General features: G+C 44.3%; 1 protein-coding gene across 2 annotated transcripts in view; it reads left to right on the forward strand.

Moving 5' to 3' along the window:
* Positions 1-24,919, forward strand: part of SRPK1 (SRSF protein kinase 1) — a 516,348-nt gene that overhangs the window by 289,268 nt on the left and 202,161 nt on the right. For both annotated transcript variants that reach the window (XM_069238761.1, XM_069238760.1), the window contains exons 10-11: positions 2,300-2,504; positions 23,429-23,830. In XM_069238761.1, the coding sequence (XP_069094862.1) occupies positions 2,300-2,504; positions 23,429-23,830 (607 nt within the window). The remainder of the gene's footprint in view (positions 1-2,299; positions 2,505-23,428; positions 23,831-24,919) is intronic.

The raw sequence follows: 24,919 nt of genomic DNA on the forward strand, positions 1-24,919 counted from the left end.
AGGAAGGCCCCTGAGGCGTCCAGGACCCTTGACCCTAGGGTAGGTCGCTTCCCCCGCCGCTGCAGCTCCACCTGCCCAGGCCCCTGCTATCTCCAGCAGTTTGCGATTGTGCGTTGTGGCGTTTTTTTGCATAATTACAGATTTGCAGCATTGGCACATAATCAGTTATCGCCCGCATAATCTGCAGATTATAACAAAAAAATAGTTTGTGTTCAGTTGTTACTAAAAATGCAGCAGCATGTGTTGCCACACAGTGAAAGGCCCACTGGTCACCTTTTTGTTCCTTATTGTTATATTTTGGTATTATAATCGTACTAAAGGGGTGCAAACAATGCACAAACAGTGTTGCAAATTTTAAAAATGTTGAAGTAATACTATTAATACTATCACAAAATGTGCCATAATTTGCCTTTTCTTGCTGCATAATTTACTCTTGTGACATTCCTGATAAAGATAGTAACACGTTTTCTTGTCAGACAATCCGTCACCCTTCCAGCATCGTTTGCTCCACCTTACCCCTCAAAAGAATAGGAGACGCTCCATCACTTGGACCTTAAGAGATCTTTGAGTTTTTACATTGATCGCACCATGGACCAATCAGCTCTCTATGGCTTTTGTTGGACGACTAGGGGTAAGGCATTCCAGAAAAGGACCATATCAAAGTAGATAGTCCTTTGTATAAAATGTGCAACACATGGGCCAAGAAGAAGCCTCTGGAGGGGCTGAGTGCTCATTCCTCCTCTGTCAAGGCTGCTACCACTCTTCTGGCATGCGGAGGGCCTGTTCTGGACATCTGTCAGGTTGCAACATGGGTGTTAATCCTTGCGTTCATGAAGTACTACGGCCTTAATAGCCCGTCTGGCAGGAATGGTACTTTGAACATTCTGTCCTGCAGAACTTTCTGGTTTGAGCCTTTCCGCAGACCTTTCACATTGGGAGATACTGCTTTGGTGAGGAATATTCGATTAGAAGTTTTCACCAGAAGAAAAGGTTAACTCACAGTGGGACTTGCTCTTTCTGGTGGATGGCCTATCTGACCATAGTTTCCCCCACAACCATCCACCTTCTCGTTCTGTTAAGTGGGCTGTTCTCACCATTCATAAAAACATCCCGATGTAGAGATCTGCACACTGTCAAATCTGACCAGTTAATAAGCTCTGCATTCACCGGTGCAAACAGTCAAGAAAGAAACTGATGTCTGCATGCTGGGATCGCTTATATATTATGGCTCTGGTGTTATTTTGCTAACATGGAAGCAATGCAGCTAAATAAAAATTTTGATCCAGTCTGGCACCTGATAGTATACTGAAGGTGAGGAATCTACAGTCAAATACAGTATCCACCAGAGAGAGTGTTACCCAAGGTAAGTAACTTGTTCTTTTTGAAGTGTTGCCATTAACTGTAATGGTGCATCAAAGTAATGGAACTGGCAGACAACTAGACAAGTAGATCACACAGTGAGACTCTGTTGACCTGACAAATCGTTCTTTGTTTCCGTGCATTAATCACCTACATTGCATGATGCATTGCTTGTTAGGGACTGCTTGTGGCCACTCAAACTTGGGCATGAAAAATATTTAAGTTAATGGCCTGTTATTTGACACTACTTCAGCTTAGAATTTGCATCTTTCTTAAGTATAGGAGGCTTGTACCCAGCATTTGAGAAAAAAAAAATCATTTTGAGGTAAATGCAACAAGCTGGTAAAAAATATTTTAAACAACAGTCTCATCATTTGTGGTCAAATTTTCTCTTAGCCATCAGGCAGTCCTTGCACAAGAGACTGTTTGAAATGTAACATTGCCATTGGATGACAGTCTGCTTGGTTTGAGAATCAAAAGCAAACATTTAGTTTCAGGAATGGTGATGCCATTCTTTTGGATGCATGAATGGATGTATGTGCAGTTCAGTGGACAGTACATATGAGACTCCTCTATGATGGTGCTGTTTTGAGTCTCACTCGGGTGGAAGCGTTTAGAAAGACTTCATGTGGAAAGTGAAATGAATATTTTAGGTAAAATTTGATTTTATGAGTAGAGGTTCTTCAAACTGAAATCTGTCTTTTGTAACTTTGAACCACGAAGGGCATGGTACTTAATGTTTCTGTAGTCTGTTTATAGCATAGTCTCAGATACATGCTGAGTTGGATTGGAAAATGTCTCCATTCCGAATGTGGACATTGTGTGGTTTATATATGATTGTCTGAATGCAGTTTGACAACCACTTAAATGAAATGAACAGTAATCCAAATTGAATAATTAGACAGGTAACTTGTGTTTATTTCTCTGCTGCTCTGTGCAGGCTGCCAAAATGTCAAAGAATAAAAAGAAAAAGCTTAAAAAAAAACAGAAGCGACAGGCAGAACTGCTAGAGAAACGCATTCAGGAAATAGAGGAGATGGAAAAGGCTCCAACAGAGCAAGTCACAGACCGAGGTGATGGTTTGCTTACCCCAGTACCGCTTCTGCAGAGCCCAGGAAGTGAGGTGACAGAAGAAGAGGAAGATGGTATGTATCTGTGAAAGAACATAGTAGTCTGTAAAGTAATCTGTGTGATTGCCAAGACACTAAACTATAAAGCATATTTGTTTTTAAATTTGTTCAGCCTCCACATTAGTGTCTTTTTCTGTGGTAATTTTAAGTAGTATAGAAATGTATATTGTATGAGATTAAAGAAGCTTCACCTTTCTGTACCTAGGACAATAGACTGTTTCTAATGGCTTAAATGAAGAAGCATTAGGAATGCTTTAGGTAGCTGGCTGTGTATATGGTGCACTAAAAAGAACACCACCACTCTGGATCCTGTGGATACCCAATTGGGTTAGAGGCTAAACTAGATAATACTAATGCTCTCTCTTGTGGTAGTGTGGGCGAGCAGTTAGGCTTATCAGAGGGCAGTGCTGACCATTTGTTGTACTCAGAGGCAATGTATGAGACTCACACTCAAAGAATAAATCTGAGATCAAATTAGAAAAATTGCACTTCTTTTTATTTTTGTTTTAAAACCAAGAACTTTGTTCAAAAGTAAGTACTGGTTTTGTTAGCAATTCTCACCGGTAAGTAAAACGTTGAAACCTGTGTGCTTTTACGCACAATGCAATCCTATGGGAGGGGAAGTCAGAGATGCACAAAAATGGATAAAGTTGGTTTCTGGGGGGTTCCCCTTCAGGGTTTGGGGCTGTAGTGGACCAAGGTCCAAAGTCCTAACGGCATTTCCTCAAGAACTGCCCGGATATCATCCAGGAGCAGGGTGCTGGTGAGATTGTTGCACATGGTGACTTGCTGACCAAACAACACAGGCCAAAACCTTCTGAGACAAGGCTCGGGACAGTCTTCCACCAGCCTATCTCCAGTCAAGCCAATTTTGGAGACGGTGGATGCTCGGCAGCGCAAACACTATATGAAGGCACAGGATGGATCATTACCAATACTTCCACTCCTGTATTCCCTAAATGAAATCTGTCTTCTCAGGAGGCTTTGGATGTCCCTGTCCCTTCTAAGAGGAGACTCAAGGGCAAGGCTACCAGCCCTTCAATCAGGCCTTCTCCACCAGTTCCTTTTCCTCCTCCAACAACTCCCTCTTCACGGCCACCCTCCTCCTTCCCCTACTTTATCCTTACTGTGGCATTACATACCTCTGGGTTCTCCGCTGTTTTCCACTGTGGGTTTGGGGCAGCTTCAGGATGACACAGATCTTTTGGACGCATGTGATCCTGATCCTATTCCTTCCAATGACTATGACCTATCTCCCCTGCATGCCTCTCACCACCGGAGGACACTACCTCTTAACAACAGGTAGATGCTAGGGCTGCTGCGTTCCACAACGTAGAGCTGCCTAAATATCCCATCGAGCGGGACTTCCTGTTACACACACTTCTCTTCCAGGGGATCCTCATCAATAGTCATAAACATTGAATATTCCCGCCCTTGTGCGGGGACCCCGGAGCATATATAAAATACACACATATTATACATGTGTAAAACAGCAATGCAGGCTATAATGTTAAACAGGCTAAAATGCTTTATTTCTATGAAGTTTTTTTGTTTTTTTGTAATATATAATAAAATTACAATAGAGAATAAATATCTACCCAAGCCCCCAAAACTGGGCTTAGGGAAGTAAGCAGCAGTAAACTCTAGAGAAAAAGAGAAAAAACTACACTGAAAAACAATGGAGCATTCTTAGCCAATAGGCTGCATGCAGGTTAACACAGGAGAACCATACAACTTTGGCACCGTGCCTTTAAGACCCTGAGCACCTCCAGTATCCCACCATGCCTCAGGGGTGAAGGAAAGGTGACAGTTGGTTTACAGTTAGGTCAGTTCTTTTTTCCGGCTTCTTCTGAGAGGATCCTGGAGCATTGAGCTCTGTTTTTCTGAGTTTTTTCTCAGAAAAATCCTTTAAAAAGCGTTTTTCCTGTTTCATTCGACAGATAACATCTTTTTCTGTGTTTGGCAGTTTTTTCCTGACAGAAAAATGCCTTCAATTTTTGTCAAATGCCCTTCTTGTGGGAAGAAGGCCCAGTCAGACCCACACTCTCTTTGTATTGTGTGCCTGCCTCAGAGTCACTGCCCTGACACTTGCAAGCACTGCAAGAATATGTCAAAGAGGACTCTGAAGGACAGAGAGAAGATCAGGCTACAGGGGCTTCATGAGAGGCAGAAAACATTGTCCTCCTCTCTTCCCAGGCAACCAGCAGGCCATTCTCAGGAGAGAATGGCTAGGTCGACGTCAGCAGGTAGGAAAGTACCTGTTTGTTCCCCGTCGACGTCCTCGCTGCCACGTCTCACCGGCATAGATCGCCGTTGACGGCGAAAGACCTGACGTCGAAGGATACTGCGTCGAGGGAACACCATCGCAGGGGCAGATCTCCGTCGACGGCAGCCCGCCGATCGACGTCGAGCCATCGCCGGCGTGCCCGGTCGCCGCCAAAGGCCGTACACCCCCCGACTTCAAGAGACGTGTCGTCGAAATCGCCAAGACGGCATGAGAGACATCCGCCGTCAACCTCCCACCGCTCCACGTCGAGGCACACGACGGCGAGTAGGTCAAGGTCCAAAGATCGCCGTTCGACGTCGAGACACTCTACGTCGAGGCACTCCACGTCGAGGCAAGAGCAACCGATGGGGCGCCCTTCGACGTCGACACAGGTTTTACCTGTCCCGCAGGGAGTGGAACATCGCCCTTCGCCAGCAGACAAGGCCGCACCATCTCCCGTGGTCTCCATACCGAGCGACTCATCTCGTTCAAGAGCGGCATCAGCTGGGCATGTTTCACCCATCAACCTATCTCCAAGATGGCTAGAGAGCCTTAACAGACCAGCGGCCTCCCCGGATTCGCAGTATTCGCGAATGTACTCGCCTACTGCCTCCCTTCCAAGAACGCCATCACCTACAGTAAGGGCAGGACGGGCTTGTTCTGTTCCTCGTCAACCGACCGCGAGGTCTGGGCGCTCTGCTACAGCGTCTCGCAGCAGGTCTCGTTCTCAACGGCGATCCAGGTCTTGTTCACGAAGATGATCACCCTCTTGGTCGTCGTCTCCACCTGCTAGGATCTCACCGGTGGATGACATTACCACGTTTAACGAGGTGCTGTTAAAGGGAGCGCAGAAATTAAACATAGAGGTTCCAGAGCCATCTACCTCCTCGTCAGTCATCTTTGAGACTCTGCAGCATAGATCAGCGTCAAAAAAGCTACTGCCTCTAGTGCCTGGTTTGTTGCAGCCAACCATGGACACTTTTCTGGCCCCAGCTACGCTCAAATCTGTCCCTGCTAGGATTCTGAAAAATTATAAGGCTCCCGAACAGGACCCTTTGCTCCTAAGAAAGGATCCGCCACCGGACTCTGTAATATTGGCCGCAGCCCGAAAAACCCACTCTGTGGCATCATCCTCCACGGTCCCCCCGGATAAAGAGAGCAGGCATCTAGACTCTCTGGGGAGAAAGATGTGCGGTACGGCGGCTTCGGCAATGAAAGTCTCCAGTGCTTCTGCACTCCTGGGCAGGTATGACCGTTCTCTGTGGGACTCCCTCAATAGATTCACAGAGAAATTGCCCAGAGAAGACAGACAAGATTTTCAAGAGATCTTGCAGGAGGGATGCCTGGTATCCAACCAGGTTATCAGCGCGGCGGCAGATGGGGTGGATCTAGCTGCACATGGGTATGCACATGGAATCTGTGCAAGAAGGTCTTACTGGCTGAGACTGGCTGGGTTAAAACAAGAAGCACAACAGCACATCCTGAATCTCCCATTCGCCGGGAACTCGCTGTTTGGTACCCATGCAGACGAGGAAATGGCCCGCATGAAGACCGAGGTGGACACCATGAGGGCTGTAGGCCTGGAAAGGAAGAAAGATTTCAGGAGAACGTATAGGCCTTATGACAGGCGCCCTTTCCAGCAGAGGGTTCAATCCCCTCACTGGTCCCAGAGGCCACAACAACGGCAGGGACGCCCTCTCTTTCAGCGAAGGAACACAAGGGAGCGAGGGTCGAGTAGACCTCAGCAGTCCACACCGAAAGCACCGGCCAAACAATGAGATCTCGCTTCCCTCGACACTGTACACCACGCCGGTGGGGGGAAGTATTGCAGGTTATCTTCACGAGTGGCACTCTATCACAAGAGACAAATGGGTGCTCAATATTGTCGAAAATGGCTACTCTCTTCTTTTCAAACAGCCTCCACCACACCTGCCACCAGCCAAATGCAATCCATCTCATCTCGGCCTGCTGCGCAAAGAGGCTCTCGCCCTCTTACAAAAGAATGCCATAGAAAGGGTTCCACCTGCGCACAGAGGAAAGGGGGTTTACTCCCGTTATTTTCTGGTGGCGAAAAAGGCCCGAGAGGGCGTCTTCAGACCAATTCTGGACTTACGGCTGGTGAACAAATACATAAGAAAACAGAAGTTCAGGATGCTAGCGCTTCACCAGATTTTCCCTCAACTACATCAGGGAGACTGAATGTGCTCCATGGACCTGCAGGATGCATATTTTCACATCCCAATAGCTCCCAAGCATCGGAAATTCTTGCGCTTCCAAATAGCGTCACAGCATTATCAGTTCAGAGTTATACCATTTGGCCTGAAATCTGCCCCACGCGTCTTCTCGAATTGTATGGCGGTGGTAGCGGCACATCTTCGAAAACAAAAGATATTCATCTACCCATACCTAGACGACTGGTTACTGAAGGCTTCTTCTCCGGAGCAGGCGAGAAGCCATAGAGACATTGTGCTCAGGGTTTGCGAGTCTCTAGGTCTTCAGGTCAATTGCCAAAAGTCAACCTTGATTCCAACACAGAACCTTCACTACTTGGGAGCTGTAATAAACACAGAGCTCCAAAGAGTGTATCCTTCGGAGGAACGACCATCCTCAATAGACAGGAAGTGTCAGGACCTGTTGAAAGCCAACACACCTACGGCACGTCAGGTGACATCGCTGCTGAGCTCCATGGCATCATGCATTTTCATTGTCCCAAATGCCAGACTGCACATGAGGCCCCTCCAAGAGGCATTGGAGAGCAACTGGAGCCAAAGGACAGGTCGCTGGGAGGACAGAGTGTTACTACCGGCAGCGGCACTTCAGTCATTGAAATGGTGGATGCACAGACCTCACCTGTCAGTAGGTGCTCCGTTTCACCAGGTAGTTCCATCCGATACTCTCGTAACGGATGCGTCTCTTCAGGGATGGGGGGCTCATCTGGGTCTCCTTCAGGCTCAGGGCCTGTGGTCAGACAAGGAAAAGCAGTACCACATCAATCTGCTGGAACTCCGAGCGGTCCATCTGGCGCTCAAGTCTTTCACACCATTAATTCAGGGGAAAACTCTCCTAATACAAACGGACAATACAACCACGATGTATTATTTGAACAAACCGGGGGGAACGAGATCTCTACCCGTATCTTGAGAGTCCCAAACGATATGGCATTGGCTCCTGGCCAGAGGAATGTCACTTACAGCGGTTCACCTGCCAGGACACCAAAACGTGGAAGCAGACTTCCTGAGCAGACACCTAGAGGACGCACACGTTTGGGTCCTACACGGCGAAGTCGTCGAATACATCTTCGCTCAATGGGGTCGACCTCAATTGGATCTCTTCGCAGACGAAGTAAACAAGAAATGCCCAGACTTCGCATCCAGGTTCTACCGTCCGGGACCTCGAGGGAATGCCCTGTTGATCGACTGGTCAGGGATATTTCTCTACGCCTTTCCACCGATTCCCGTCATACCGGCAGTGATCAACAAACTTTACAGATCCAGAACCAGAATGATTCTCATAGCGCCACAATGGCCCCGTCAATTCTGGTACACAGATCTCCTCAACCTATCCGAAAAACCTCACAGGAGGCTGCCGTGCAGACCGGATCTTCTGAGCAGAATGGAGGGCAGGATTCTACATCCCAACCTACCCTCTCTGAGCTTAACAGCATGGCTCCTGAATTCCTGCAGTATGGGCACCTAGGGCTCTCACAGGAGTGTATGAACATCTTGAAAGAGTCCAAACGACCTTCCACGCGGCGTTCTTACGCTTTTAAGTGGAAAAGATTCTACATATGGTGCTGTCAACAAGGCCAGAATCCCATACGGGCTCTGGAGGATGTCATACTGTCCTATTTACTTCATCTGGCAAAGTCCGGTCTGCAGGTATCATCCATTAAGGTACATTTGTCTGCCATTACAGCCTATCGTAAGTCGCCTTCTCAGGAATCCTTCTTTACGAAACCTGTAGTCAAGGATTTCTTCGAAGGTTTGAAAAAAGTTTTTCCGCCCATTCGGAGACCATCTCCTCCATGGGAACTGAACATAGTATTGTCAAAACTTATGGGCCCTCCTTTTGAGCCTATACACAAGGCCTCTTTACAACACCTTGCGTGGAAGACGGCTTTTTTGGTGGCCATTACTTCTGCGAGGAGGGTCAGCGAAATTCAGGCTTTGTCTTCCAAAGAACTGTACACGTTTTTTCACGACAATACAGTGGTTCTGCGAACTCACCCATCTTTCCTTCCGAAAGTGGTGTCAGAATTCCATATCAATCAGACTATATCTTTACCAACTTTCTTTCCCAATCCGGAGACTCCGGCAGAGAAAGCATTGCACTCCTTAGACTTGAAAAGAGTGCTGAAATTTTATTTGGATAAAACAAAATCGATTAGACATTCCAACCGATTGTTTGTAAATTATGGTCATTTGAGGACAGGAGAGGCAGCATCTAAACGAACGATATCAAGTTGGATAGTTTCTTGTACTGTTAATACTTACCAGCTGGCTAATAAACAATTAGTAGCTAGGCCTAAAGCGCATTCCACAAGGGGAAAAGCAGCTACTGCTGCCCTCCTTAACAATGTTCCAATATCTGAGATTTGTAAGGCTGCTACATGGAAGTCTGTACATACGTTTACTAGACATTACTGTTTGGACTCTGATGCAAGAGCGGATGCCCAAGTGGGGCAGGCCTCTCTGAGAAATGTATTTGCATAATATGTATCTATTCCTGCACTTCTATTACAGTCCGCAGAGTTTAGGGATGGGCTTGCTAAACTATTCAATGTTTATGACTATTGATGAGGATCCCCTGGAAGAGAAGGATAAGTTACTTACCTGTAAATCCTAGTTCTCTTCCAGGGGTATCCTCATCAAAGTCATAAACAACCCACCCTCCTCCCCGGACGCACGTCTCCTAGAAGTGCAGGACAGACTGTCTTTCGAATCAGTTACACAGATTACACCGTAAAAAAGTACTGACCTAACTGTAAACCAACTGTCACCTTTCCTTCACCCCTGAGGCATGGTGGGATACTGGAGGTGCTCAGGGTCTTAAAGGCACGGTGCCAAAGTTTTTATGGTTCTCCTGTGTTAACCTGCATGCAGCCTATTGGCTAAGAATGCTCCATTGTTTTTCAGTGTAGTTTTTTCTCTTTTTCTCTAGAGTTTACTGCTGCTTACTTCCCTAAGCCCAGTTTTGGGGGCTTGGGTAGATATTTATTCTCTATTGTAATTTTATTATATATTACAAAAAAACAAAAAAACTTCATAGAAATAAAGCATTTTAGCCTGTTTAACATTATAGCCTGCATTGCTGTTTTACACATGTATAATATGTGTGTATTTTATATATGCTCCGGGGTCCCCGCACAAGGGCGGGAATATTCAATGTTTATGACTTTGATGAGGATACCCCTGGAAGAGAACTAGGATTTACAGGTAAGTAACTTATCCTTACCAGCACCCTTAGGGACATACAATATCTCCTTATGCTCCCTGGCATCCTTCAGCATGCAGAGGGTATTTTAAAAGGGCCTTTGTGCTCTAGAGTAATCACGCCATGGGTGGACAAAAAGTATAAGACGGCTCCCTCTGACTTGTCCTACATCAGTTCAGACGTTTCTCCTTGCTTTATTGTGGCAATAACATCTCATAAACGGCAATCAGTCAAGTCACTGGGGAGTCTCCTCGCCTGAGAAGGAGGATAAGAAAATTATTCTGTGGGGGAAAAGAGTGGCTGCACAGGCTGTGAACCACTGGTGCATAGCCAACTCCCAAGCCCTGCTAGCACGGTACAACCGGGCTCATTGGGACAAAATGGAGGCGCTCCTCAAGTTGTTACCTGATAAACATCGCAAAAGTGGACAACAAATTGTTGCACAGGGGCATGTCATCTCCAGCAATTAAATCAAGTGAGCCCTGGATGCCGCGACATGGCACCTCACGGCATAAACACCATTGTCATTCTCTGAAGACATGCTTGGCTGTGTAGCTCAGGTTTTAAACCTGAAGTCCAGCAGGCAGTCCTCACCATTGCCTTAGACAAGGAGCAACTGTTTCTACCTCAGGTAGATACCACCTTAGAGAAACCTGAGAAAGACAGAGACACTGCCAAAGCGCAATGGTGCTCTTCAGTCCCATACACGGAGGCAGCATTTGTTGCCCCAGGTTCAGAGACTCATGCAAGTCCTCCACCTCTGAGGTGACTACCTCGCACCCTAGATAGTCTCAATCCACCTACAGTACATCGTTCTACAGAGGCTTCTACAGCAGCACAGAAACAAAGAGAAGGTAAAGAGCACTGCCACAAGTGGGTCCTCATCCCATGCCAAGCAGTGGCTACCTTCACCTCTCCCAGCTCATCCACCACCTTTTTGCGGAAGACTCCAACATTTCTGTTCAGCATGGACAACATTACCACAGACCAATGGGTCCTCCTCATTATCCAACAAGGTTATTATCTGGAGCTTACCACCACTCTTCACAATATTACCTCTCGCACTCACAGGCTATCTCATGAACACTTGACCCTTTTCAAACGAGGTCTAAGCCCTTCTTTTCAAAGGGGTCATAGAGCCTGTTCCACCACAACATCAAGGAACAGGAGGAGTATATCCACTATACTTCCTGATTCCCAAAAAAGTCTGGGCTCTCAGGCCTATACTCTGCCTCTGGCCTCTAAACAAATACATCCTTTCAGAACACTTCTGCAAGGTCACCCCTCAGGATGTCAGACATCTCTTACTCCAAGGTGACTTTATTACAGCTATAGATCTGAAGAACACCTATGTTCACATTCCATCTCACCCTGTACACCAAAAATACTTAAGATTTGTTATTGCAGGCAGTCAGTACCAGATCAAGGTCCTTCCATTTGGAGTCATAATGTTCCCAGGGTATTCACAAAATGCTTAGCAGTAGTCGTCGCACACTTAAGAAGACAAAATGCACGTGTTTCTCTATCTTGATGACTGGCTCATCAAAGCCTGAATGTTACACCAGTGTCAACAACACACTTCGCTAACAGTGGTTTTCTTTCACAACCTGGGCTTCACTCTCAACATTACCAAATCTCATCTACAGCCTCTGCAACCTTACTTAGGAGCTGTCTTGAATGCAGAGGTAGGGTTGGCATATCCCAACCCAGCTTGTGTCCAGATTTTTGCACCCTCCTCCCACAATTTCAGGAGAACCATAGTTACACATTCAGGACCATAATGTGTCTGTTGAAGATAATGGCCTCTTGCATCGCCATTGTTACACATGCCAGTTTGCATGTGTCCCCTACAACAGTGTTTGTCTTGCCAGTGGTCTCAGTCACAGGGTCACCGGGAAGATCTAGTGTTGTTACACCGCCAGACTCGCCGTTCTCTGCAGTGGTGGAACACTAGCAGGTTATTAAAGGGGCAGCCTTTTCTAGACCCTGTGCCTCACATTGACCACATATGCATCAATCACAGGTTGGGGGTGCTCACCTTCCAGACCTGACAGTGCAGGGCCTCTGGAATGCCAATCTGCAGTTACTTCACATAAATTACCTGGAGCTTCAAGCAGTATTCCTAGCTCAAAGCATTCTCACAACTTTGTCTTAGTCCTCATGGACAAAATTACAGACATGTACTTACAGAAACAGGGTGACACGGTCTTCTCATATCTCTCAGACCATATGCAAGTGAGTCCTTCACCACTACATGCACCTGATGGTGGAGTATCTACCTCTGACAGAAAACAACTTTGCGGACCTGTTCAGCAGGACGCAGCAGAACTCCACCCACAAGTCCTTCAGACATGCTTTACAAAGTTGGGAACTCCTCACATAGACCTTTTCGCTAAAGCAGAAAACACAAAATGCCCAAGCTTGGCCTCCAGGTATCCACACCCTATATCCAAGGGCAATGCTCTATGGATGAATTAGTCAGGGATATTTGCCCAGTAGGCCAGACCTCACTCAAAATCACAAACAAATCAGACTCCCAGACTCCAAGTCACTCATCCTGGCATTATGGCTTGTGAGATCGTAGAGTTTGTCTACCTTGGGTTACCTCAGAGTGTATGGACATTCTCAAGGAAGCCCGTAAACGTTTTACAGCAGCCTATTGTGCTGCAAAACGGAAATGTTTTATTTGCTATGGCCAACCCAAAGAAATGCTGACACCATGAAAGCTACAGTACAAAAAAACTGTCTGTTATTTGCTACACTTAAAGCAACCCTAGCCTACAGTTCCATTCATCTACATCTCATGGTTACGGCTCCATATTTACAGAAAAGACAACATATTTCCTTGTTCAGAATCCCAGTCAATAAGGTGGCGATAGAAGGTCTTAAATGTGTAATTCCACATTGGGGACCTCCTGCAGCATTGTGGAACCTTAACATTGTGCTCACCAGACTCATGAGTCCCCCATTCAAACCACTTCATTTCCTCTCCTGGCAGGTGGCTTTCTTAGTCACCATCACTTCACTCAGACTTGTTGACGAGCTCCAGGCGCTAACTTTGGAGGAGCCCTTAACCAGTCCATTGAACTACCGGTCTTCTTTTCCCAACCAGGCTATGTTATCACACGCTAAATGTCAATAGAACACTCATGTTATATATTGACAGAACCAGAGAGTTTAGGAAAACCAAGCAACCTTTTGTGGCTCTTTCACCACCTCACAAAGGTTGGCCAAAATCCAAATCCGGCATAGCCAGATGGAAAGTTAAACGTACAGAGACTTGTTATGCTGAGCCCAAGAGACCTTTACCTGTTACCCCTAGAACACACACTACTGGGAAAAAGGTGCTACTATGGCCTTCCTTGGAAACATTCCTATAGTTGACATTTGTAAGGCAGCACGTGGACCAATCGACACACATTCACAAAACTCTACTGTGTGGATGTGCTAGCACACCAACAAGCCAATATGGGTCAGGCTGTTCTACATTTACTTTTCCAGTGAACTACAACTCCAGCAGGCTAGCCACCGCTTTCATGGAGGGACTGCTTTACAGCCTATGCAGAGCATGTGTATCTGCAGCCACACAGCCCTTCGAACGGATTATATTACTTACCCTGTAAGAATCTGTTTGTGGCATTTAGTGCTGTAGATTCACATCTGCCCTCACACTTCCCTGGACCCATGAGACCGTTGCAGTTACATTAGATTTGTATATATTTGTACCTATGTATTTACTTTTTGCATGGACATCTCCTGCTCTATACTTTACTTCCTTAAACTACCTTCTCACCCGCATACGAGAAAGCAGTCCAACGAAGGAGTTGATGCCCATGCGCAGTATCACAAAGAGGAGTCGCTGCTCAATCTTGTGACTCAATACAGTTCTTTGAAGAAAAACAACTTGCACCACTCCGGACCCAACATTAAATGGCAGAAGTATGCAGAGCGTGTGAATCTACAGCACCACATGCCACTAACATATGCTTACAGGGTAAGTATCATAATCCTTTGAATTGATCTGGATACCTATTAATGTAAACTACAGAAGACGTGTCTAATAATCGATATTTTATAAAAATGTATTTTGAAATTAGGTTAATTGTGCTGTAGAATGTTTTTATTGTTCTTCATTTAAAATATATTAAATTATTTTAGATTTTTTTTTTACTAAGTTATTGTAAAGTTTAATACACTTTTGATATTTTCCCCATATTATAGCGGAGGGTAATTTCCACCCTGACTGTGGGGGGTCTCCAAATGGTAAAGTAAAGGGAAAAATAAAAACTATATACTTTGCTAGACGTATGTCCTACCTTTTACATACACAGTACCCTGCTGTAGAAAGCTGGCTCTGTATATACTATATCAAAGTGAGATATAGGTTGCTCAGAGTGCAGGGAGTCCCCAGAGGCTTAACAGAGGCTAAAGTAGATAATACTAATGTTCTCTTTTGTGGTAGTGGGGTTGAGCAGTTAGAATTATCAGAGTGTAGTGCAAAGCATTTGTTGTACACACACAGGCAAAAACTAACTCAAGGTTAGTACAAGACTTACAGTTTCAGTCTTCAGGGGTTAGTATATCCACAGGTTGGGGTTCAAGTTAACCCCAAACACCCACCACCAACAACATGGGGCCGGCTGGGTGCAGAGATCAAAGTTGATGCAATATTTAGAATTGGCTCCTAAGGAAACTGGGGGCACTCTGAATTGGATCTGCAAGCAGGTAAGTAGCTGCATCTTCGGAGGGCAGACCTGGGCAGTTTAGGTGTGCACCAGTGGGGCCACAGGTCAGCACCCAACACACACCCTCAGCAGCACAGGGGTGACCGGGTGCAGGGTGCAAACTGAGTGTCGGGCTCCCACTGCTTTTGAGTAGGAGGTCCGAGGCTCAAAAGTAGGTTCCAGGCTGGGTCCGGGAGGCCGGTTCAGGGAAACTACAAGCTAAACAAGGAGGAGGGCTGTCTGCTGCATGTTGCTGCACCGAATCTAACATTCTTTCTTACTTCTCGAGGTCACCAGGAATCTGACGAGCTAGGATCAGAGGAGCCCTTAAGCCTTGGATTTAAGGGTGTTACAGGGGTAGAGGGCAGGTGTTGTGTCCACTCCCTTCAGGGAGGGGGACACAGACCTTCCTTACCATATTGATCCCTGTCCTCCAAACCAAGAAGGAGGATTCTGCGGGGGGGGTGTCACTTCATCTCTGGACACCTTAGGGATGGTCCTAGCTGAAGTGGCCCCTCCTCCTTGTTTTGCCAAACTTTCCCGCCTGACTTGCTGCCAAAAGTGGAGCTTTGTCGGGAGGTGGGCAGGAGCTCCTGTGTGGACCACGGCGTGTCCTGTCTACCGCCCCTTCGGTAGAAAGAGTGCAGAGGTGCCATGTTCTTTATATAAAAAGGATTGGGGCGCTGTCTACTTCCTTTTCCTTTGGGGGAGATTTCACCACTTTAGAAAGGAGTGCTGTGCCTTAGGGTGAGACAACCAACGTCCACATGTAGGTGGTTGCCACTTTAGGGTGATTAGGGGATATTATACCTCCCCCTCTGAAGATTTATGCCTGTTTTGTTGGATCCCCCCTAGGAGGGGGATGTTTTACTCTACGTGCAAGGAAGAGCAGCCTTCCTTCTTCTATTGGCATGCATGATGAGGATTCATATGACTTGCAAGAGCGAAATATTTCTCTTATATGTTCATTCAGGATGATGTATTGGCATTTCTGATATGTTTACTCTGGTGTGCGTTTTTGGTGCCAGACGTTCTGATAATACGTTTATCCTGACATGAATTTTGGGGTGATAATGATGACCTGACTACTGCTTCTGTTGCAGGATAGTAGTAACCTATGTGTTTACCTGACTACTGCTTGCTTTCGCAGAATACTAGTCACCTGTGTGATGTTCTGACAACTGCTTGTGTAGCAGGGTATTACTGATATATGTCATGTTTTGTCTAATGATTTATGTGCAATGCACTTTATTTTTATATAACCTGTTGTAGCGTTGTAACATGGGTCCTGACTGATCCTTTCCTCCAACACGCTTCCACCAAATGACTCTTTCTGATCAACAAAGTACTAACACCCATCCCCAATGCATCTCTTAGACTCTGCCACATTTCCAGACACATGGAAACATGCCACAGGCATGTTCCTGCTCAAGAAACCATCCACTGGCCAAGCTACGCTTTCCAACTGTAGACCTGGCTCCCTCCTACCATCCGTTGCAAACTTCTTAGGGAAACTAATCAACTGGCGCCTCACCGATTACCACCTTAACTACCATTTCCTTGGTGCCATGCAGTCCAGATACAGCCACATTACAGAAATTACATTAATTGTCACCACAGACATCTGCAAAATCTTTTAACAGAGGAGACACCAGCAGCTCTCATTCTCCTGTACTGATGTGCAGCATTTTACATGGTCTCACACCCCATCCTGATTAGATACCTGCATGAGGTTGGCATCCAAGAACCTGCTCTCCAATGGATCTTCCTTATTAATGGATAGAAAACAAGCTTTAAGACATAAATCTTACTCCTCTGAAGCTTGTTAACTCATCTGCGGAGTGCCTCAAGGTTCATCGCTCAGTCCCACCCTCTCCAGCTCCTGTATGATAATTCTGATTCACTTATTCTGCGCACACATCATCCAGCTGAACACCGACAAGACAGAAGTAGTGATATTCTACAAGAACACCACACTGTAGGGCTCAAACTGGTGGCTGGTCGAATTCTGACCCTGACCCACATCCAGCACCCATGCCAGGAACCTAAGAGTAATCATCACAGTGAACACAATTTTGGTGTTACCTGAGGAGAAACATCAGAAACCTACAGAGGCTTGCTACAAATGGAACACAGGGCCAGGGTACATGCTCTCAATAGTAATTGAGGGGAACATTTCTCTTTCAACCTGAACCTTCTGAAACCTTACGACATGGACCCTTTATCTGGGTGCCTTGAACCACCAGACAGGCAATCAAACGGAAAAGTTTAATTCTAGCCCTCCAGTTCTTAATGTGTGAAATATCTTGTGCATGTGCAATGTCCTGGAAAACATTTTTCAAATATAAAAGGGTTAATTTTTAAAAATCTGATAAGCATATAAGAATCAACATGTCCTGTCTTCTTACCTCTATGGTAAGAGGTAGCCTTAGTTTTCTACCCATAGCTCTTGTAAACTAAACACAATGTAATAATCAAAATATGAAGTGGAGCTTTGGGTCAGCCTCCAGTAACCATTGTTTGCTTGCCATTAACATTTTTGATCAGCCTACAGGAAAACATCCATGCAGTGTAACTGTGCATCTGCTCTCTTCAGCAATTGCTGCCTTGGCAGTGTTGCTCACATTTTGGACGAGCCCATAATCACTGAAGTATCGGGCGTATTGAGTGACTACATATTGCCAAATGACGTGTCTGCATGAAATGACAGAGACAAAGATTATTCACTTCAGTCCTGAAAGTAGCTTCTCCTGTTACTTATGGACTACTCCCCAAATTCACCCTCCCCATTCATCATGATGGAGAATCTGTGAAATTATGCAATTGATTGTGGCACAAAACATGCTCCGGTGTACATTATTACCAGTTATGACATTCTGCTCGGGGACAATGTGACTCAGTTGTGTGTTGACGTGTTACTTAGTGCCGGGCCAGGCTTTGACAGTTAAACATTTCTGGATCCCATCTTTTGCCTGGAGGGGGTTCCCATAAGGAATCAACAAGAAATGAACCTTCCATCAGAAAGAATGTTACTGAAGCTATGTTAATAATATAGCACCAAACATGCAGCCTTGTGTAATTTCAGGATAGAATCTTAAAATATTTAAGTGACCGGGATGAGACGCATACATTTGCACAGCCAGGAGGTTTACCAGATAGACACCCACATGCATAGCCTGATAAATGCAGGTGGCGGTGTCGATTCATTTTCAGCAGAGCTCCTGTGATCGAACTCTGTAGCCACAGCTGATTACCGCTCAACAAGTGAAGACGTTATCTAACATGCCTCCATTACAACACGTTTACCTAAAATAGTCCAGACTCATTGGCTTTGCCAAAGCTTTTTTTTATTTTTTATATTCAGCTGTAAATTGTCAAACTATTAAACGTTAGCAGGTTCCCTGAATTGCAAAATAGACAGTTCTTTGAAAGACTGAACAAGTATCAATCCTGGTAATATATTTTCCTCTCCACTTTATCATTCTATCAGTAATGTACAGATGTGTAGAGCCACAGAGTTTAATTTATCCCACAAGACTCTCAGGTCAAGTCACTCTTCTCCTTCTTTACTTACAGAGAATCTGCTGGGACACTAATAACCGCTGACGTGAAATCTGTCATCAGTGATTAGTGTTTCAGAAACTCCATTGAGGTATCAAACAAGATTTCAGATTGTATTTTTGAGGAATCTGTCTTAGATGTCTTGGTCATACAAAGTAAAACATTGCTACAAACATAACAAACGTACATGCCTAATATACTCGGTATCTAGTGCAACCAGTGGTGGATAATCACTGATTCTGAGACTGTAAAAGTGGATGATCAGGATCACCCTTCAAAATAATGCATTCATTGAACATCAAAACATGCATGGTTTGGATTTCGTCCATCTGCTGCTTGAAATCTATTATCCATATACCGTCTGTGTCAGCAGAGCCTGTTCTTCTGTAAGATTGGCCTTAACAAAGCAGCCAGTTTGTACCCCTGTAATGGGACGCTTGAAACCAGTGTTTTGCAATGCCATGAACTCAAACATCCGTTATTCTGGATTATTCAAATTCAGTCTGAACTTGTTTTGGCATCCTTTAGACTAGTTAAAAGAATAGTTGCTCCATATCCCTAGTGGGAGAAATGCAATCCGAAATCTGCCAGGCTTCCAGAAGTAGTACAAATGATTACACAACTTTAAATCCCTCTTTCCCCTCTGCAAGGATTCATGAGTGTTTCTTTTTAGGAGGCTGCAGCAAAGAATTGTCTTTGCGACGGCCCTTAAATCAATAAGGACTTGGTAGATAATAAAGGTAATATTTGCAAGTGCTGAAATCCTTTATTCTGTAGTTAGTTTCAGTGACATTGGAAGCAGTCATTGATTTAATTAAGAGCCTTTTCAGGGATCATACTCTATAACTTTACCTTTGGACATGATTACCTTGAAACTAATTACCTCCTCAACACTGACATCCTTTGCCATTACAAGACAGTTAAGACCAGATAGGTGCTGTTTATTTGAATATATAGCATTATTGTTAAATTAAGATATAACTACAAACCGCTCTCCTCCAGTCCGCACCATTATCATGGAGATATAATGTTCTTTTGTTTTTATTTCTGTTGACGAGTGGCCCTGCTCACCAGCTGGGTCTTAAGTTGGCAGGGAGGAGATCTTCAATTACTCTGGAAGAATCCATACTTGATGCTCCTTAAAAACAAAATAATAGATCCAAGAACCTGTGTTTATTCCTAAGGTTTTGATGGAATTCCATGTAGTCAGTACAATCGATTTTCGACAAAGGCTCTCATGTTCCAAAACACTATTCATTGTGATTGTTCCTGGGTTTCTTAAGTTTTATCTGGAAAAAAAAAAACACGGATGGGACAACAAAAGATATTGACATTTGGGTAGCATCTTGCATTTGTAAAGCCATCAACACACCCGGGGAGAGTTCATTCTCTTTCCACATGTTTTAGTAGCAGAAATATGTAAGGCAGTTCCTTGAGGTACAAATGCTGCCTTATTGTACTCTACTACATATTTGCCTAAGATCTGGTAAGCAGTTTCTTCTCAACATTTGAGGTTGTATCATCAGATTTCTGATCAGTTGGGAAAGGGAACAACAGAGATAACAAATTACTTTCATCGTGATTTTACTACTTAGTACTCTTAGCTTGCTGCCCTTTCCTACTTTAACTCAGCCAAATGCTTATTTAACATATGTAGTGCTACAATCTTACATAACTTCAAAGCATAGAGGAACTAAGCTAAAGGTGATTGATGATAAATGTGTAGTGGCCAGGACCAATATGTGAGAGGGAGCATAAAGTTCATCCAAGCCTAACATTTTAGGATTAAATCTAACAAAGAACGTCTAGATAACACTATACCAACTGCTGCAAAACATCTCTTTGTCTCAAGACAGTCATAATTGTATTTTCACTGACACGTAAATAAGTCCTTGATTTTGATTGATTATAGCTTCTGTACCCATGAACTAAGCCCTTAAAAATGAGACTCGAGCAGCAGTAAACATATTTTTATCCCTCTCCATTGAGCAGCTATAACTTTATATATACCCTTGTTTCAGCCAAGGAAACCAAGCCCCACTCATGCCTTGAGTAGTTGGTACATCAGGTCATCCCAAAAACATTCACTGTGTAACCAGTAGCAGGTCATTATGATCAGTGACAACATTCTGCCTCACAAGGGATTCTTCCACCTTTTTACAAGACAAAAAAAATATCATTGTCCTGTTGTGAGACTGTTGTGAGGGCCCTTGTATCTCTACAAGAATGCTGGATTAGTGGCAGCATCACCTCTGATTGTAGGTGATTGAGTCACGTCTACACCAGTTGGCAGCTTTCGACCCAACCCTTTAGCTTTCTAACAGCACCTCACCAAAACACAAACAGTGAAGGTGATTTCTGGCAGCCTAGCGCATGGACTCTGAAATCCTCTCAGGGAAATTGCAGTGCAACAAGTCTTACCCTTTTTTCTCGTTAGAAATGATTCTCTCTTTCTCTCTCCCTCTCTCTTTCACACACACACACACACACACATTTTTAATACAATTATTGAAAAGACTGCAATCTACGATAAAATACATGAGCTGCAATGATTAGGATAATGGCAAGAGAAAAAAATCATGGTTGTGAGAATAAGCAATGTGAATATGAAAAATCACAACATTTGCAGTAAACATGAATATTCAAATTCCTCCCTAAAGCGTGTTGTCTACCCTAAAGAGAGCAAGACATGATAAACCTAATCTACCCTAGCCATGTCCACATGAAGCACTCCAATCCCTGTTTCCTTAGAACAAGATCGAGCTCCAGTCTCCAAATCAGGTGGTTTAGAGACACAAAGGCTGAGATCTGCTGCAAAGTGACTTGCAGTGTGGATGGAATATCCTGAGTGGAACCCCTTTTAATGACCTTGGTCTCACAGAGTGTTTTTACAAGGCCCATGTTACTGTCTGTGCAGACATCCTGACATGGGTATGTACCTAAGCGTTAGATTGTGTGCGCAGACTTGGATCGACAATATCATAGCAAAATGCTTGACAAGTTCATTCTGTTTTTGTGAAACGTGAACCAAAGGGACATAATGACAATCCAATTACTGATGACGCTTTCACAGAGTGGCAACAAATTATAAAATAAAATATTTCTTATAAAATGCAAGAACTGCAAATACTGCTAACATGAATAAAATTGAATAATAAAATAGGGCATGTTTCTCTTGATAAAAGGGCACAGGCCTGCAAGCTGAAGCTAAGCTAAACTGCTATACCCAAGGAACTCAAATGGTTCTACGACAAGAACCTGAATAAAATCTCCCCCGTTTTCAGCCCACAGATGGGCAGAGAACCGCAGGACTCATTGGATACCAATAGAGAGCTTCTCTTCCTGAACAACTTGAAGATCGTCGCATGTCATGAGTCACATGACTCAGTTCTGAGAAATCATTGATACTTAAACCACTCACTGTTGCATCTTTCTCCCCATAAGCTTGAGTCACAGTTTCACTCAGGATAGAAGGAGCCAATTCTGACACAGTGGGAAAGTCTGTTCATACTTCCAATGTCTGAGTCCTTCCAGCATCTACTTTCTGTGCAAACACTGTTTGCTCCAGTGCAACAGTCCTTTGGTTCAAGGCTCCCACTGTATCCTCTGTATCAGTTGTGCAGATTTCAGTGCTTACAGACTCCCTTCAAGCCCTAATACTTTGCTGTCGATTCAGTGGGTAGTGCCTTGTAAGTGGTGACTTGGTGACTGCCTCCTCCAGAGTAAGCAAAGTGTCTGCTTTAGCAAGCTTCAGAGTCTTGTAATTCTCACTGGACCGGCAATCTGGGTTTAAAAAAGTCACTTCCCCAATTAGCGCTCTTTATAGTCTTCTTTGGAGGCATTCTGGAGCATGTTCCCTGATGCCTCACCTCAGTTTCTAAAGGCTGAGAGTCACTTTGGGTAGCTCAGTCTCGGCTCTACTGGCTCTTCACCTGAATCTCGAGGACCTACCCCACAGCGCCTTGAGACCCTACGGGTGGGCGTGCTTTAAAAATGCTAATTGAATTGACTCAACCAGACCACTCCAGTTCAGCATCTTCTCGTCCTATCACACCGTGCTGCCACAGCTGTCTTAACCTGGGGATTCAGCTCTGGGCGTTACCCCAATAGGACTCCTCACCTCTTCACACTGCCAGCACTCTGTTGTGATAAATACGCGCAGCTACAGATCCCCGGAAGAATCTGCTGCCTACATCAACAGGTGTCACCATCTCATTGACCAGCAGTCTGTGCGTTTTCAACTTCAAGATTCGCAATAGCCCTCCTGCCCCACCAAGAACTCTAGCAGCCATGCCCCCCATGTTATAGGATTAAGGGTCACTAGAATGGGACGCCTAACACATGATAATAGGGAATAGCGAACAAGTGGATAGGGCCACATAGGAGCTTCTCAAAATAAAAAACATTTTGACACCCAACTGGTCCCATCCCCAGGCTATTTCTTCTATTTAAAAAAGCTCTTTTTTTCCTTCCTGCAAGACAAGTTATTTTGGAACAATTGTGAAGGAAAGAGAACTAGAGCTAATAGCACCAGAATAACTATTTATGTATTTCTTCCTAATCTTGACAGATTAACAGTGCTGGAAAAACCCAGTGTTAAAGGTGAGTAAGTTATTCTTTTCCCCCGAATATTTTGATAGATCTACCTGGTCGTTTCTGTTCCTTCTTTTCAAAGAAACCTAAATGAATCCCAGTAAATGAAACCTTAATAAACGTAATGACATCAAGGCATTTTTTTTCACTGTGAATTTTTTGATCAGCTTCCCATGTTGCATATCTTTTGTTCTAAATTAGTAATGTTGGTTAAAAAAGTACTTCTCCTCCTTCACTTCCCATTCCAAATTCTCTGTAGCTATCCCTCACTCAACTGAGATTGTGAATTTCCTTCCCTCTGAACGCTTTTCTTACATAGCTAACCAATTTCCTAAATTTTTGTCTATTTGTCTTAATCTCAGGCGGTCCAGCCACCCAGTTAAGGAGTGAAAACGCTAGTAGCAACATGGAGGGTGTCCCAGCTGAGTCAAATTTCAATGGACTTCCGGCAGACTTGAACACAGATGTGGATTTTCAAGATACAGATTTCAAGGACCAAGATGTACACAATGCAAATGAGATGGCCCCGCAGTTGTCTCACCAGCCGGACAATGTGATCAATGACCCATACAATGGTGATACCCAAGAAGCAGATAATGATAAATGTGGACACTTAATACCAGGAGCACTGGATAACACATGTCAACCTTGCTCAAATAATGTGCCGTCCTTCAGTGAAAGTGAGGCAATTAGCCAGTTGCAGGAGAGTATTCGTTTGGAGATGCCTTCTGAGGACGAGGAGACTGGCTCCTTGGATAACAAAGGTAATGCTTTCCTCTACATTGGGCTATGGTATTTTATTTTTCTGTCAGGATGCTGAGTGCGGCACAAAGTGTGACTCGTAAGATACTGGTGTCGGAGGCTTCCAGTCAGTATCATTACAAAGCACCCAACTTGTTAACCTTTTAAATGTTTTACTGCACATGTAGTATGTTAATGTGTGTACAGCAGGTAATTAACTGTACATGTGTGTGCACATATGTATAATTGCTTTATATATTTATACCAAGGGCGAAAGTATAGTTAAGGTTAAGAAAATTATAAATACAATAAGCACTGAAATTCGCAAGTTAAGGTTAGCTCCACAATCCATAACACTTACAGCAGCCTTGTAAGTCATAACTAACTCAGGAAATATAATGCTTACTACAGCACCCTTGTTATGACCGATGCAATTACTTTGACATATATGATCGGATTTCATATTATATTACTATCAACACTATCCCTGAGACTGCTAATACTATATAGTATTTATTGATTTGAGGAAGTACTTTAATTTCAGTACGCTGCTTTTAGGTGGTGATACATATTGGTTTACATATTGTGAGATCATATGTATTGCATTTGGAGTGTGAGTTACAGTTTGCATGGCCATCTTGTGAATTATGGATTGCATAACTAACCATCACTTGGGAAATTCAGTGTTTTGGGGTAGCTACGTTGTAACCTGAATTTCAGTTTTTTCTAAACGTTTTAAGATCAAATCCTAACCATATCGTGACTTTAACTGTTGTTTATTTCACTGGACTTATGGTTCTTCATTGGTAAACTACACCCTGCTTCTGTGAATATATTCTACTTCCAGGTGCACTCAAATGTTGGCCCTGTGCCGCATGTGTTGGCCTAAACCAGACCTTCTGCACAACGCACCACAGACTTTCAACATCTGCTCCGCATGACCTTTGTCCATGTGCATCGGCGGTTGGACATAGGACCTGGTTGTGAGTTACACTGTGCTCGACCCACTGCCAGTGGCCAGTCCAACTGTGTCCAGCTGTTGGCTATTTGCATCTAATGTGTACATTTAAATAAAATATATATATATATCAGGATTGCAGTTCCTGTGCCAA

This window comes from Pleurodeles waltl, chromosome 6, assembly GCF_031143425.1.
Source record: "Pleurodeles waltl isolate 20211129_DDA chromosome 6, aPleWal1.hap1.20221129, whole genome shotgun sequence".
Taxonomy (NCBI): domain Eukaryota; kingdom Metazoa; phylum Chordata; class Amphibia; order Caudata; family Salamandridae; genus Pleurodeles; species Pleurodeles waltl.